The sequence below is a fragment of the Miscanthus floridulus genome, chromosome 1 (assembly GCF_019320115.1).
Source record: "Miscanthus floridulus cultivar M001 chromosome 1, ASM1932011v1, whole genome shotgun sequence".
NCBI classification, from domain to species: Eukaryota; Viridiplantae; Streptophyta; class Magnoliopsida; order Poales; family Poaceae; genus Miscanthus; species Miscanthus floridulus.
Genome location: NC_089580.1, coordinates 166,118,921 through 166,135,472, shown reverse-complemented (window position 1 = coordinate 166,135,472; position 16,552 = coordinate 166,118,921). Strand labels below are relative to the sequence as shown.

At 45.5% G+C, this 16,552-nt stretch overlaps 2 protein-coding genes across 2 annotated transcripts; one reads left to right on the top strand and one right to left on the bottom strand.

Annotated features, from left to right (window-relative positions):
* Positions 1-2: 2 nt before the first annotated feature.
* On the top strand, positions 3-1,056 carry LOC136546878 (rhodanese-like domain-containing protein 10). Its single transcript, XM_066538841.1, has 2 exons — positions 3-484; positions 592-1,056. Exons 1-2 carry the CDS (start codon positions 48-50, stop codon positions 782-784), a joined length of 630 nt encoding a protein of 209 aa, XP_066394938.1. The 5' UTR covers positions 3-47; the 3' UTR covers positions 785-1,056.
* Positions 1,057-8,064: 7,008 nt separating this feature from the next.
* Positions 8,065-11,854, bottom strand: LOC136500905 (jasmonate-induced oxygenase 2-like). Its single transcript, XM_066496380.1, has 3 exons — positions 11,253-11,854; positions 10,813-11,158; positions 8,065-8,652 (listed from the first exon to the last, which is right to left on the bottom strand). Exons 1-3 carry the CDS (start codon positions 11,759-11,761, stop codon positions 8,347-8,349), a joined length of 1,161 nt encoding a protein of 386 aa, XP_066352477.1. The 5' UTR covers positions 11,762-11,854; the 3' UTR covers positions 8,065-8,346.
* Between the last annotated feature and the right edge of the window lie 4,698 nt (positions 11,855-16,552).

The following is a 16,552-nucleotide window of genomic DNA, read 5'->3' as shown; positions in this document are numbered from 1 at the left end:
AGGCCTGAGCCTGAACTGACAAGCACCAACCAAAGCAGGCAGTGGCCATGGCGATGGGTGCTGCGGCGGTCGCATCCACCTGCATCAGGTCCGCCTCTCCTGGCTTGCCCCGGTGTCGCGTCAGGGCGCAGGCGACGTCGTGGGCCGGAGGCGCCGAGGCGCTGGTGCGGTCGGGTGCGGTGAAGGCCGTTCGGCCGAGGGACGCGGCGGAGGCTCTGGGCGCCGAGGGGTTCCGCCTGCTGGACGTCCGGCCGGAGTGGGAGCGCGCCCGCGCCAGCGTGCGGGGCTCGGAGCACGTGCCACTGTTCGTGGGGGACGATGAGATGGGCCCCGTGACGCTGCTCAAGAAGTGGGTTCACCTCGGCTACATCGGGCTCTGGACCGGCCAGGGCTTCACCAAGATGAACGACCGCTTCGTCGAGGACGTCGGCGACGGCGGCAGCAAGGACGCCAAGCTTCTCGTCGCCTGTGGCGAAGGCCTCAGGTAAATAACAACACTACGCAAGTGTGCGATAAGAGATGCGATGCTCGTACGTGCAACAAAGCTAAACTTATTCATCATTGCGTGGAGTTCGAATTTCAATTCGCAAGGTCGTTGATCGCGGTGAGGATGCTGCACGACGACGGGTACAGGAACCTGGCGTGGCTCGCCGGTGGGTTCAGCAAGTGCGCGGATGGCGACTTCGCAGACGTGGAGGGGGAGAGCAAGCTGCAGTACGCCACCATTGGGGGAGCGTCCTACATCTTCCTCCAGATCCTGCTGCTTCTGGGAGTGGTGAAATGATCCACGAGTCATGCGCATTGGCGCAGCGCCACCCGCTCCCACCCGCGCACGCAGGCCCGTTCGACTTGCTGAAATTTGGTTGGAAGTGGCTGAAAAACACTGTTCTGGCTGAAATGTTGTAAGAGAAAAATATTATTTTGACTAAAAAAAGAAGCCGAACAAGCCGAATATAAGGTAAGCGGAACGGACCGTAGTTTCCATGTTGTTACGCCTTCCTCAGCCGTTGGATCTGGTTTGTTTTGCTTTGATAGTACTCTTTGCTACCATTATCAGATGTACTTTGCATAGTTGCATGTGGTGACAGAACAGTTAGTAGCAGTAGAGTTTATCGCGGCTGGACTACAATAATGCCACGATTCCTAAAAAAAACTACAATAATGCCAGGACGAAAAATGTGCGCATATATATGTGGGTGGCAAATGGTAGAGATATAGAGCTACTGAGCTAGGCGCACACACATTTGACGTTCCTACCATCCTATGAATCCTATCTCGTCCCTATCTCCACGCTGCACGCATCAGTCATATTACTAAGCAACTAGTTGCCTATATAATAAACGGGCCAAGACGATCGGCTCATTGCGGCCCTAATGTACATGTTCAGGACCGTCGTAGGCCCATGGAAGCCCCTTAGTCCTACTCCCACCCCTTAGAAGGCGGCTTCTGCACGGTTGAGAAGTGAGAATGAGAAACAAAAAGAAAAGAGCATTTGTTTCTGTACCGTGGAAAGGCACTGCAGGGTAACAGAGGTTGGATCCGAATTCTCGAGGGGGTTCAGTGCAGCTCGACTCGACTATAACTCTGGCTAAGTAGTTGCCCTGTCCAATAGACGTGCTGTGTTTTTCAAGCACATGCATATTACTGGCCTGCATATGCACATGTAGCTAATGGAGGATTAAAAAAAAGTTAGACGAAACTTCTCCTATTATCTTTCATCTCTAAACTATTTCTTTCAACATTTCATGGGTACCAATTTACAGAAGGAACTCTATGCTTCGAGTGGCGGTAGTGGGGCTCGAGCCCACCCCACCTCGGAAGTAGATCCATCCCTGCATGTAGCCATAAGCCATGCATCTTTTTTCCTTTGTTGAGGGCTATACAAGAGGATTGTGTTGTTTCGTTACTACAAAATGCGGTTTCATAGGTGGTTGAAACACATTTCCAAAAGCGGTCATCTTGCCCGCCTCAACTACATGGCCGTTGGAAATCAGAAATTACAGAGGTGGGCATAACGCTCGCCAGTCAAGTTCAATTAGCAAAGGCGAGAAGACGATCGCCTCTGCAAATCGATTATTTTTTTAAAAAAAGGCTTCCTAATCACGAAGCTCGCTGCTGCTTCACCATCGAGCTAGCCGTTACCTCACCCCACCAAGGCCTAGCACCGAGCTGTCGAGCTCCATCACAAACACACCGTAGCCCCGAGCCACACCGCCATGGATTAAGCGTCGTGGATCTGCTCACCCTTGCCATGGACGCCGTGGATCTGCCCACTATGGATGGTGCAGCTCATGGATCTGCCAAATGCAGCCGCTACGCTTAGAGAGGAAGAGCGTGCATGAGGGAGAGAGAGAAGGTCATCGTAGATCATACCTCGAGAAGACCGCCACCAAAGGGGGCTACAGCTCGCGTGCGCCTCCACGCGCCATTGTCAATTGGTGGTGCGAGGTGTTGATAGGAGGGCCCTTCAATCCTTGTCCAATGCACATGTGCCATCTAGATAAAGCACACATTGCATTCAAGGATTCAAAGTGCTTAAAGATGTGTTTTCTTGACTTTCACCTAGATTGGTGGTGGGGGGGGGGGCTAGTGGGGCCACCAGGGGGTCTGGCAACACCCCTAGGGGTTGGAAGACCCCGCTTGGGTGCCCTCTGTGCCCTCCTAGACACACTTCTTCCATATTTGCTTTCTACACATGTAAGACTCTAATACAAGTGGAATTTTGTTATTTAAAGAAAATATGCTCATGCCATGCTCATTTCCTTTTATTTTGATGTATGTTGATGGTATTTTCATGGTGTAAAACATGTTGTAATGACCGTCAACACTTTTTTGATGTAAAATTACCAATAGGTTAAGTTTGCTGATATTTAGTCTAGATGTGAGTTGGTTTATGCAATATGAATGGTTCTTATACATGTGTGGATTAATTGGTAATATGATTTATTACAAGGTTATATGCTTAGGGAATATATGGTGCAATGCATTTAATTGCATATGTATGGTTAATGGAAGGTGACATATATTGGAGAAGGAAATGCATTTGTTTGTCTCATGTCGTGTGGGCCAATGGAGTCAAAGCCAGATAGGAATGCTTGTAGCTAGATAATCAAGATGCTAGATAAAGTAATTGTTGATACACACTACATAGGGACATGACAAGAACCATGGATAGTTGAATACAACAATGGGGTTGACCAAGTCATAAGTGAAGTAGATGAAGAGGGAGATCATGAAAGATTTTCCAAGATGGAGGATGTCAAGACGAGATGATAAGCATCAATATGGTTGACATAGTTTATACATTGAGAGCATAAAAGGTGGCTTCACAAATGGATGGTGATGCATGTGGTACCATTGTGGTAGCCTGCATCCAAGCAAAGCAATGTCATAAGAACTTAGGATGTCTTCGGGACACAAATAGGATCGATGATATATGTGGCTCTAGTGGAGAGTAAGATGTGTCTTAGTATAGGGTCATTTTGGATGTCAAAATGTCCAAGAGGATAAGAGAGGGAGATGGTTAGTTTTGTTTACATCTTAGGGCTTCGTGTGGGAGTCATAACTAGAGAGGGTGAGGAGAAGAAAGATAGAACATGTTTTATTTTCATGCATTAGCCTTTAATCTTGCCATCCTATACATGGAGTGTGCAACATACCAAGTGTAGAAAATCTATAACAATTGTAATTGATTTCTTTGCCATCTTACACATGGACCGATGGACCAAGTGTACAAAAGTCATAGCAATTGCAAATTGATGTCTTTGTCATTCGACATGGAGTGTGCAATAGACCTGGCATAGAAAATTTGGTCCATCCTATTACCTCACTTTATTACTGTTTATGTATTTCCTTTTTGGTTGACTTCTAGAGTTGTTTTTTTGTCTCCTCCTTCTTGTGTACCTTCGGTCCATTGCAATTTTTGTGCAATAGGCGAAATATCTTCTCTCTCAATATATATCCATCTTTGTACTTTCCCAAGTTTAAATTTTGTTAAAAGATTTGAAAGAGTTATCTAGTTTTGCTCCATTCTGTGCATTCAATATACTTAAAATCCCTATGAGGATTTTGGATAAGTTTTTATGAGTAGGGGTGAAAATAGGATGAATAATTCACAGCTCTTTAACCGTACGAAGATATATAAAATATGCAATGAAATAATGTATGTATAATATTGTCTATGTTTGCTCCTGACTACTAAAAATATGCAACGTGATATTGATGAGTACTATGTGTTCATAGTATAAAATGCTATCTGTCACTAGGAAATATATTGGGAATTCACTTAATAATATTTGTATAGAAAGGTAGACTAAGATGCAGAGTAAATAGATGATACAATAATTGTTTTTATTTTATGTTTTAGCAATCACTCGCCCTTGTACACACTCTAATTGCATCCTGATAGCTAGTCTAATAAAATATTATATTTGAATACACATAAACTGAATAATAATTTAGTCTATCTATCTGACTATGACTCCGAGAAAACAAATATGGGATAAGATATAGGATGGAGAAACAATTATCTAGAAGTATATGTCTCTAACTCCAAAAAAATAGGATAGAGAGTATAGGATAAGAGTTGTATTTGTGTGTATCTGATCTGATTTTACCCCTACTTGTGAGTGTGATGGTGCTAGTATACATGAGGACAACTCTTGAGTGATCTTGGATCAACCTATCTGATGATCTCTTTGAATTTGAAATGCTTAGATTTCTCTAAAATTCATGAAATCGGTGTTTACATTTTTAGATCTTTTTGGAGTTCTTTTACACAACTTACAATGGTCAGACTATTAGTGTTTTTGTGTAAGATTCCATAGGATACTTTTTATTGGTTCATGTTGTGTTTTGGTGGGTTAGACCACTAGTTTCCAGATTATACAGGGATCGTGCAAGAATTGGGCTTTACTAAAAGAGAGTTTTTAGACGAAAAAATATTTTTGGTCATTGAAATTTATTGAGGCTATGCGTAGGTATAAAAACAATTGAGTCATTCAGGGTTAACCCTTTCTCTTTTTTACTTTTACATAATACATAAAAACAAAATAAAAAAGGTTGGGCATAGTAACAAATAGGAGATTCATAGGATATTGAAAACGAACCAATTCAATGGAAATGTGTGAATAATTATCAGGATTTGAAAAAGAAAAATGGAACATTAATACATAGAACTAAGAAACATGACTTCGCATGCTGCCCCAACTAACCTAACATGGTGATACTGTCAATACATAAGTTATTTTAATTCATATCATAAGGTCCATGAGATGATAATAGTACAAGGCTAAGACCATAAGTCTACATCACAATAAGCCAACCACTAATCCACCGTGGATTGCCTGGTGTGGCCAGTTAGACTGGATTGTTGGACTCCAAAAACATGTTGTCATATATGGAGATAAAACGGAATATCCTGTCCAATGCAAAAACGACGAAAGGAAAGAAAGATTGGACGAACAACCATATCCATTTTATCTCATTTCTAAATTCATCCTAACAAAAAAAAAAACGGAAATGAACGAGATATCCATAAATGTGAAACCGAGCAAGCTAAGTGTAAAATTGGGATGTGCGTGTGTTAGAGGTTGGGAGAATTAGATTTATCTCGTTTGTTTTCGTCTCTAGTTATCCTCGCCTATTCTAACTATTTGTTGATCATTAAATAGTTTGTTCAATAATGTTTCATTTAGGTGAGGGCAAGCATATATGACAAGAGAAACATCTTTTTGTTTACCAATCTCTACTTTAAACGTTTTCGGTTGGATGACCTTTAGGCACTATTCGGTGCTCTCACACCTCTACGGAGTATGAACGAACCGCGAACTTGGGGTAGGAAATTTGGCTGCCGGTCGTCCTCGTCCATCAAGCACGCGTTGCACATGCACCAAAAGATCGCCGTCAGCACCCGTGACCCGATCGAGTGTTCAGGCATCCACCGAAAATGACGCCCAAGCATACAGTGGCACGTGGGTGAAAGGTTAGTTGCCGGTCTCATTTGGCCTCTACCACCGCTCGCTTAATGGTACTTTAATTAAGCCGGCTCTCAGAAATGAACGCCGGAAGTTGGAAGATTCCGGAGTTCCCATGATGGAACCTGCACGGATATAGGCCAGGTCCACAGCCGCATCGTGCAGGTCGTGGCCCTCACGGCTCCAAGGCTCCAAGCCACCGGTGGGCCTCGATAATCTCTGTAGCCATGTGTGCATTCCTACAATGGAAAACACGCCCCAAAAGGAAAATAACTTTAGAAAGCACACAGTTCGGTCACGTCCCGAAACAGAACCCGTTCCTGTTTGTTGTGCGCTATTAATCCGTCATAAAATATAAGCGTCACGTTCGTTTCGCTTATAAGCTGTACTTTTTCGGTCAACGAATAATATTTTTCTCTCACAATAAATCAGTCAACAGTACTTTCAGCCATGGCTTATCAGCCAAACGAACATGGCTAAGGAATTAAGAGTTTAAAATTTATACCAAAATATAAGATATTCTAGTGAATGAACACTCCGGAAGACAATTTTCATATGTATACCTACCATTAATGTCTATGACTAACCCAGATATACTAGTAGTCAGGAGAATTATATGCATCATTTGTCTTACCATGAATATGTCCTAAAATTACTTGGATCTCTTATGTTTCAGTACGGACTACTTAAACCATTTCTAGATAGGCGTATTTTTGTTTTACAGAGACGGGTAGGCTGCCCGACCGCCTCTATCAATGAGCGTGTTAAGATATCCTTCTCTAGTTAATATTTTTTAGAAAACAAAAGGTGTGTCTTCTAGCCTGACGTGACACATTTTTCCACTGATACAGGGCGTGTCAAGCATGCTCTTAGGACTCTTTGCCATGGGTCCATAGGGCTTCAGTTTCTCCTGACAAACCTTTTAGCGCTATTGTTGAGGTACAACTGATAGGAGGTGGAGCCCATGAGGCTAGTGTTTTGGGACTTCATCGGTTGCTACTACATATTGTAGCTCAACAATACTGAAACGAAGCAGGGTGAAGCCCTATCAAAGAAGTCCTTAGATTTGCATTTGATATTTTAGTCTCTTTGGTTGTAATACCTAGCCTACTAGTGTTGTGCTTTCAGCTCGTTGGGGAATGTGTTGCGTTCCAGTGGAATTACTCTCACTTTGGTTTTCTAAATAGATTAGGGCTAACTTAAAATCCTTGTATTCTAAACATAGAATCTCTATGCTAATCTTTTTACATGGAACAATGATGAAAGCATAAAAAGTATGCTATGCATATGCAGGCTCGTTCCATGCAGTCATAAGCATATTTTTAGGAGTTTTGCTAGCTGATGATCGATTTATGGCTCTAGTTGGAATTATATTAGAGTTCCTTGATTGATTGAATTGTATTGGAATTATAAAAATGTATGTTTAAACCACCTCGTTTTATCTTTTTTAACGAGATTACCCACTGAGCCTGGCCTAGCTAAGAATCTTCTTTGCTGGGTTCCTTATGTTTTTCTTGTTCACAAACAAAGCACCACAAACACACATATATATATGTTCATATATACGTGTGCACACTAATTCCTATGAATACATGTACACATCTCCTATCCATATATGAACACAACTAAGAGACTTGACCAATACATCTTAAGGTTGATATTTGCCACTGACGTCTCTTTGTCAACATGTACATCGCTTGTCACTAATAGATCAATAATTAGGCGCGAGAGAGATTACATCATTACATTGAATCCGAGGATGGATTACGTCATTGGCAGTAATTGGTGATAGGGGTTTCACAATCGTGCGGCTAAAACAATCGATCATTAGTAGTATTGATTTGGATCATTATCCTGGTTTACATGGCTTCTCTTGTGAACTCAAGCAAGACCAAGGTAAGATTGATTGATATTTGCCACTGACGTCTTGTTGTCAACATGTACATCGATTACCACTAATGGAATAATTAGGCGATAGACTACATCATTACATTAATTGAACCCCATGGATGGATTATGTCATTGACAACAATTGGTGAAAGGGGTTTCAAAATCGTGCATCTAAAACAATCGATCATTAGTAGTATTAATTTGGATCATTATCCTGGTTTACATGACCTCTCTTGAACTCAAGAGTCAAGACCAAGTAGCAACGAGAGTTCCACACACTTCTATATTTATGTACGCACATTTTACTGCTCAGTTACATGGGATGAATAATGTACACCACAGCATTTCTGTATAAAGTAAACATCGAATTATTATTCACCGTTCGATCCAACGATGATTATGCACAGCACAGCTAACTGAAACCAGCTGGCGCTGCCGATGATACGTACGTATATATAGCTAGCTCAGTACGGAGTAGCTGCTAGCTGCAGGTAGACGAGACGACAGCAGCACTGCAGCCGCCGCCGGCGGCGGCGACGGCTCTATTGGCCTGCAGGGACTGAAGCTGCGCCTTGCCGGCCAAACCGCGTTGCCGGATGAAAACACGGTACTCGTCGAAGGTCATCTCCGGGTACAGCGCCGGGCGGCCGGGCCCCACCAGCTCCGCCATCGGCGCGATGGGCAGGTCGCTTCGCGGGTTGTAGAAGAAAGCCATGGACAGACGGTCCTCCGCCGCGCTGACCGTCACCCGGTGCTCTACGCTCTTGTACGCCGCGTTGCTCAGCACCTGCGGGCGCGCGCGCACATGCATGCATGCGTATTTTAGTGTCACTCTTGTAACTGGCTTTGATTAGTTACGCACAGAACATGTGCAAACGTGACAATACATGTATATATGCACCGAAGGTACATGCAATTAATGGTGCTACGCATACTTGTAATTAAAATAAGCTGTCAATATAATATTGAAAAAGTACTTATTATTAATGCATGTTAGGGATGGACTTATTATATTGTTTAAGACTTGAATTACCCAGACCGACAGAGTTTGGCCGACTGATATGATGTAAATCTATTATTAGGGTAGCTTCGACAGTGTAAAAATAGAAAGCTCATGGAATAGGTTATTGAGTAAGGAGTATGATCTTTTGGTTCACAAGTGGAATGGTAGCGACAAGAGAGTTTGAATGGTCAGCCAAAAGCAAATAATTCAGATAGTTATCCTGTTCGATTTGATCTTCAGATGGATGGAGCAAATGGAGGCGCTGATTCTAGTCCCACGTGCGCGGACACACACTTTTGTAAGCGAATGGTTCTGCTGCAGGACCTCTCGCACAGACCAGCTGCTTTATTTGATCTGTGATAGCGACGGCACATCAATGCAAATCCAAGGAGAGACACGTCCAGGTCCAGTACAAAGACACGGTACGTCTCTCGGCCAGTGCACTGCACACAGACGGACAGACAGACCTGGGTATGCTAGGAGATAATTAGCGGAGTATTTTTTTATCGGACATTCGACAAAAATATTTCGAAAAATATAAAAAAAAATCCACCGCTGCCCGCCCGTGGCTCCCCCCCTCCCCCCACCACACCGCTGCCCGCCCGCGGCTCCCCCCGCCTCCGCCGTCACCACCACGACGCCGCCACCACCACCTGTGCAAAAAAAAAGAGGGAGAGAGGGAGATGGGAGGGGGGGGGGGGGGGGGGTTGGGACAGGGCCATGGCCGGTCGGCGGCAGCACTCGACCTTGCAGCCAGCACTTGGAAGTCTGAGCCGAGCTCGCGCGGGGGTGGCTCTCTGCAGACGGCAGCGACACGAAGGGGTTAGGGACGCAGGGCGGGGCTGGGTCGCGCGCTGGCGGTGCGAGCAAGGCGATGGGCGGAGTTGCTCTGCAACCTGCAGATGGCGGCGGCGTGGGCGCACCTGGTGGAGCCGCTGGCAGAGCTGGAGCTGGCGCAGGCACACACCGCCGAGCTGCAGCGGTGCCTCGAGCATGCCTACGGCAAGTGCCGCCGCCTCATCTAGGAAGCCTGCGGACGGATCCTCGAGATCCACGTGCGCCTCCACAAGAAACAGGATCCTCGAGAGGGAGGGGAGGGGGCAGCGCCGGCGGGAGAGGGAGGGGGCGCCGGCGGGAGACGGAGGGAGGGCAGGGGGGGCGGCGCCGGGAGAGGGAGGGAGGGAGGGGAGGGGGTGGCGGCACCGGGAGAGGGAGGGGAGGCCCGTGGGAGGGAGGGGCCGGCGGCCGGGCGAGTTTATAAAGTTGCGAGTTTACCGAGTGTCGGATCGAGGCACTCGGCAAAACCACATCTTTGCCGAGTGCCAGATCGGGGGCACTCGGCAAACCAATTTTTTTTTATTTTTCTTCTTTTTCATAACGTGTTTCAAGGTCAGAAGAAAAAAAATGAAATTATTTGTCGAGTGCCAAATAATTACACTCGGCAAACATATTTCTTTGCCGAGTGTCAGACAATTACACTCGGCAAACATATTTCTTTGCCGAGTGCCTAGTTTTGCGAGTGTTTTTTTTTTCTAGTTTACCGAGTGACGAGCTTTCCCGAGTGTTTTTTTTTGCAGCACTCGGCAAAGAGCTGGTTTACCGAGTGTTCGCTAAATTGCACTCAGCAAACCCTATTGCACTCGGCTTACTTACCGATTCCGGTAGTGTTGCACTTAGATGGGTGCGCATGCGGTGCGATGTCGTTACACGTACTCCGTATATCTCAGCCCAGTCAATCGTCTCGCTCTCTATATGAAGTAAATCTGATAACCGTTGTGTATTCCCTTTTTTTTTCGGCCACAACACCAGACATGATTTTTTTTTTACTAGATAGAGTGACATGTCCAAAGTAAGCCGTAGTACGTATATGTCACGTGCACATATATGTCACGTGCACATATGTACGACCATTAAATATTGTTGTGTAGCGATATGGATACGTACCTGGATCTGGTCGCCGACGTTGACGATGAAGGCGTCGGGGACGGGGTCGACGATGATCCACTCGCCGTCGGGGCTCCTTACCTGCAGGCCCTTGGCGTGGTCGTCCACCAGCAGCATGGTCATGCCGCCGGGGTCGGAGTGCCCCGCCACGCCCAGCGTCAGCTCTGGCTGCGGGCACCGCGGGTAGAAGTTGACCCGCAAGCACGCGCTGCACGCCCCTTCGCCAACCTCCCCGCCGAACGCCGCCTGCAGTCTTCCGGCCTCCAGCCCCAGCCCGCTGGAAAGCAGCCGCATCACCCTCCGGCACAGCTCCAGCACTTCCTCGCCGTACTCCTCCGTCGTCCCCCTGCAACGACGACCACGCATGTCCCGTGTGCGTGCATGAGACCAACCAACTACGGCCGGTACGGTGTGCTTGGATATGTAGAGCGTGTGTTTACCGTAGAGAGGAAGGGAGGGAAGGCCACTTTTCGTGGCTCTTGAGCGACGGCGGCAGGAGGTGGAGGAAGTAGTAGTCGCCCCAGTCGAGGGGGCCGCCCTTGGCGGTCCCGAGGCGGCTGCCGTAGCCCTCGTACGTCGCCGGCGAGTTCGCGTAACGCTCGCGCACCTCCGCGGGCTGCCGGAAGAAGCCACGCCACGCCGCGCGCGCGCTGCGCAGCAGCTCCGGGCGGACGCCGTGGTTCACTGCCTGGAAAAAGCCCCACTCGCGGCACGCCGCCGCCACGGCGCGGGAGGTCGCGTCCACGTCTAGCATTGACAGGTCTACGACTGGGATGTTCGGGCCGCCGGCGCCGCCGGCGACGCCACCGGAGGCTGGCAAGAGGCAGGGCCGCTCCGACAGAGGCTTCACGTACCGCTCGGGGATCGTGTCGCCGCAGGTGTCCGACACATCCTGGACGCGCACCACGGGCTCCGGCCAGCCGTCGCCGCCGGTGAAGCAGCTTGTCATCGGAGCTGCTGGTTCAAGACAAGACGCCCTATTGTGTGCACTTGCACACGCATGGCATTTTGATGATATATACTAGTTGCAATTGTACATGATGGTCCAGCTGAGATGAATGGTAATACCATGTTTTACCCCCTTTTATAAAGGATAAGGAAGAGACATTGTTGTGTTGCGCCTTTGCGATCATCATTGGAGTGTTGAATATAAAATTTCAACGAGTGGGCTAGCTTGAAAGCAACATGCATAGCTAGGGAAAATATAGCACGTGCTCAAAAACTTAATAGTGGTACAATATGAAAAAGGATTAGCTCTGTATAAGGAAATTATGCTAGCAAGGATTTTGTGGACACAGAGGTACCACACTGCACTCCTGTTGCAGTTTGTGCACTTCATCTAACCATGCATCACAACTATAGCCACAGTAGGATTTTTGTTAGTCAAAACGTTTTTTCTTTGACAATCAGCTTTTCAGATTTCACATAGACTGGCAACATAACTTCTTTTCATTCCGAAGCGTGACCTAGAGTCACCCTTATCTACACTGGTAGAGAACAGACCTTTGATCCTCGATCAAAATAGGCTCTAGTCCCGGAATTTTTTTTGCCCCCGGGACTAGAAATACCTTTAGTCCCGGTTGGAGGCTCCAACCGGGACTAAAGGTCCCTGCCCAACGGCTACTGCGCCAGACAGAGGTGGCAGGGACCTTTAGTCCCGGTTGGAGCCACCAACCGGGACTAAAGGTATACTTTTACTCCCGGTTGGTGGATCCAACCGGGAGTAAAAGTCTACTCCCGGGCCGTGGCTGCGCCTGGGGTTGGAAAGTTACCTTTAGTCCCGGTTGGATCCACCAACCGGGACTAAATGTTCTCCCTTTATATATCGGCCGTCTCCTTCTTCCTCCCCGAGCCCGAGCTCAGCACATTTTGAAGCTCACTGCACTAGTGTTCTTGCTTCCTCCCTCCCTCCATTGTTCCTCCATCCATTCTTTGATTCCTCCGTCGATTCTTCAGTTGTAAAGGTTACCAATCTCATACTCTCATTTTTCACCATTTTCTTATGCCATTTTGTTCACTATATATATTTATGGTTCTTTATTGTGGTTTTTTTCATTTGTAAGCAATTTGAGCTCAAAATCACTTCAAGCTTGCATATTTACATGAAAGAAGGTTAAAGTATATATAAATATAAACTTAGAAAATAGTTAGAAAATTATAGCAAATCCGTACTAGTTGAACTTGCGGATCGTGTTCAGCTCGGTGAGCATGTTCTCTGCCGAGCAGTAACGGATGTCAAGGAGGAGCTTTGATTCTACGAGGGAGAGCGACAACGGTCGTGAAAGACCGTGTTTCCTTCCTCGTAGAATCAGAGCTCTTCCTTGACTAAGTACGGTGCCGTCCGGTGGAGAAATGCTCGCCGAGATGATCACGTAAGCAAGGTCAACTAGTACGGATGGTTATTTATTCACATGTCCCGATATCGTCGCAGTAGTCTGTCAATCACCGTACCTAAACGTAGTAAATATAAATATAAACTTAGAAAATAGTTAGAAAATTATAGAAAATCCGTATTAGTTGAACTTGCGGACCGTGTTCATATCGGCGATCATGTTCTCTGCCGAGCGGTAACGGATATCAAGGAGGAGCTTTGATTCTACGAGGGAGAGCGACAACGGTCGTGGAAGACCGTGTTTCCTTCCTCGTAGAATCGGAGCTCTTCCTTGACCAAGTACGGTGCCGTCCGGTGGAGAAATGCTCACCGAGATGATCACGTAAGCAAGGTCAACTAGTACGGATGGTTATTTATTAAAACATGTTTTTGAGCTATAATGTATTAAAAATGAGTATAGAGATCTAGATAATTTTATAGTTTCTTAATTTTATTTGTTTATAAAAGGAGAAATTTATAGTATATTAAAAAATGAGTATAGAGAGTAGATGGCAACTGCTTCCGAGTCCTCGGCCTCTCATGGGTTTCCAAAGCGACTTAGGCCGGGCCTCCCTCTCATTCCATGCGGTAAGTGTCGTGATGAGACGAAGATTGTGATGGAGTACCGAGTGAAGAAGGAGGGTCCCAACAAGGATCGTATCTTCTACAAGTGTCCGGATCGCAATGTGAGTTATTTTATCGTATTTAATGATTATGGTTAGTTTATACCTATTTTCATGATGGTTGTGATTAAAGTTCTAATTTTTTGTTTTAATTTCAGTGGGATGGCAGTGGACGATGTTTAGGCTTCTACTGGGAGGAAGAGTATGTTGAACTCGTGCAAAAATATCTTACACAACAGGTAGATACGGCGGCTAATGAGGCAGTGATCTAGCCGAAGAAGCCCAAAAATGTTGCACAATCGGAGGATCTGTCTGTTTTAGTTGAGATTGGTCGGAAATCCTTGTGCTCCTGAAATGTATTTTAGCTTTAGTTCTTTTAGTGGTAGTTGGGATTGTCTACATTGTAGCGATGCTTTCATAAATTTGTATCTTTTATGGTGGCACGCATGTTGTATAAATAATTAATTATGATCTAGGTTTTAATATGATATTTATGTCATGTAATGCAGATGAGCCGTCATTGGATGTATAATGCTGATCGCCGCTCCCAAGAGTTCATTGACGGCGTACATTCTTTGTTACGTGCGGCCGAGGCAAACAAACGCGATGGTTTCATGTGCTGCCCATGTGCCATATGTAAGAATACGGTGGAATATCCTTGCTCAAGGACTCTTCATTCACACTTGTTCAAGTCGGGTTTCATGCCAAACTATATTTTTAGACAAAGTACGGAGAAATCGGTGTTGTAATGGAAGAAGGTGAAGAAGAACAATGGGACGACAATGATATTATTCCCGATGGTGCGTGCTTCAATGATACTACAATGGGAGAAGCTGAAGAAGAGGTAGTCGCAGAAGATGAGCCGGCTGATGATCTTTCTCAGGTCATTCGTGACGCACAAAGAGAATGTGAAAGTGAAAAGGAGAAGATCAAGTTCGAGCGGATGCTAGAAGATCACAAGAAATTGTTGTACCCAACTTGTGATGCAGGGCAGAAAAAGTTGGGAACCACACTAGAATTGCTGCAATGGAAGGCAAAGAATGGTGTATCTGACAAGGGATTTGGAGAGTTACTAAAAATCCAAAAGAAGATGCTTCCAAAGTACAATGAATTGCCCGCCACTACCTATGAAGCAAAACAAATTGTCTGTCCTATGGGGCTAGAAATAGAGAAGATACATGCATGTCCTAATGACTGCATCCTGTACCATGGCAAAGAGTATGAGAAATTGGATGCATGCCTGGTATGCCATGCGTCGTGGTATAAGATCAGGTGAGATGACCCTGGTGATGTTGAGGGCGAACATCCGTGTAAGAAAATCCTTGCCAAGGTTATGTGGTATGCTCCTATAATACCATGCTTGAAACGTCTGTTCAGAAACAAAGAACATGCAAAATTGTTGCGATGGCACAAAGAAGACCATAAGGTAGACAATATGTTGAGACACCATGCTGATGGGTCCCAGTGGAGAGCAATCGACAGAGAATTCCCGGAGTTTGCAAATGACGCAAGAAACTTAAGGTTTGCTTTAAGTATAGATGGTATCAATCCTTTTGGAGAGCAGAACAGTAGTCATAGCACTTGGCCTGTTACTCTAAGTATCTACAACATTCCTCCTTGGTTATGCATGAAGCGGAAGTTCATTATGATACCTGTGTTCATCCAAGGCCCGAAGCAACCTGGCAATGACATCGATGTGTACCTGAGACCACTTATTGATGAACTTCTCATTTTGTGGAATAAAGAAGGTGTACGTGTGTGGGATGAGTACAAATAGGAACACTTTGATCTGCGAGCATTGTTGTTCGTAACAATCAATGATTGGCCTGCTCTAAGTAATCTTTCAGGACAGTCAAACAAGGGATATAATGCATGCACACACTGCTTTGGTGATATTAGAGGTGTATTCTTGAAAAAATGTCAAAAGGTCGTGTACCTTGGCCATCGTTGATTTCTTCCTGCAAATCACCCCGTAAGAAAGAAAGGCAAGCATTTTAAAGGGAAGACAGACCACCTGACCAAGCCTCACAACCGAACCAGTGAGGATGTACTCGATATGGTCAATGATGTGAAAGTCGTCTTTGGAAAAGGACATGGAAGCCAACCTGTTCTGAAAGACGCTAACGGTCACACACCCATGTGGAAGAAGAAGTCCATATTTTGGGACCTACCCTATTAGCAAGTCCTAGAGGTCCACAGCTCGATCAACGTGATGCACCTGATAAAGAATCTTTGTGTGAACCTACTAGGCTTTATGGGTGTGTATGGAAAGCCTAAGGACATATTTGAAGCACGACAGGACCTATGTTGTTTGAGAGAAAGAGACAACCTGCATCCAAAGAAGACAGATGATGGACGCCATTACTTACGTCCTGCTAGCTACACTCTAAGCAAAGAGGAGAAGGAAATCATGTTTGAATGCTTAAACAACATCAAGGTACCATCTGGATTCTCCTCAAATATAAAGGGTAATATAAATGTGCTAGAGAAGAAATTCTATAACTTAAAGTCCCATGACTGTCACGTTCTCATGACGCAATTACTTCCAGTTGCATTAAGAGGAATTCTACCTCCAAATGTACATCTAGCCACCGTGAAGCTATGTGCATTTCTCAATGCAATTTCTTAGAAGGCAATTGATCCAACTGATCTAGCTAAACTACAGAATGATGTGGTTCAATGTCTCGTCAGCTTTGAGTTGGTGTTCCCTCCTTTCTTCTTTGATATTATGACACACCTCCTAGTT

Bases quoted from the DNA above. Each gene is read 5' to 3' on its own strand.
- LOC136546878 (XM_066538841.1), top strand. From the start codon at position 48: ATGGCGATGGGTGCTGCGGCGGTCGCATCCACCTGCATCAGGTCCGCC. The intron at 485-591 runs GTAAATAACAAC...TCAATTCGCAAG, and splicing joins GCCTGTGGCGAAGGCCTCAG to GTCGTTGATCGCGGTGAGGA.
- LOC136500905 (XM_066496380.1), bottom strand. From the start codon at position 11,761: ATGACAAGCTGCTTCACCGGCGGCGACGGCTGGCCGGAGCCCGTGGTG. The intron at 11,159-11,252 runs GTAAACACACGC...TCGTCGTTGCAG, and splicing joins TCCCTCCCTTCCTCTCTACG to GGGGACGACGGAGGAGTACG. The intron at 8,653-10,812 runs GTACGTATCCAT...GCGCGCCCGCAG, and splicing joins ACGTCGGCGACCAGATCCAG to GTGCTGAGCAACGCGGCGTA.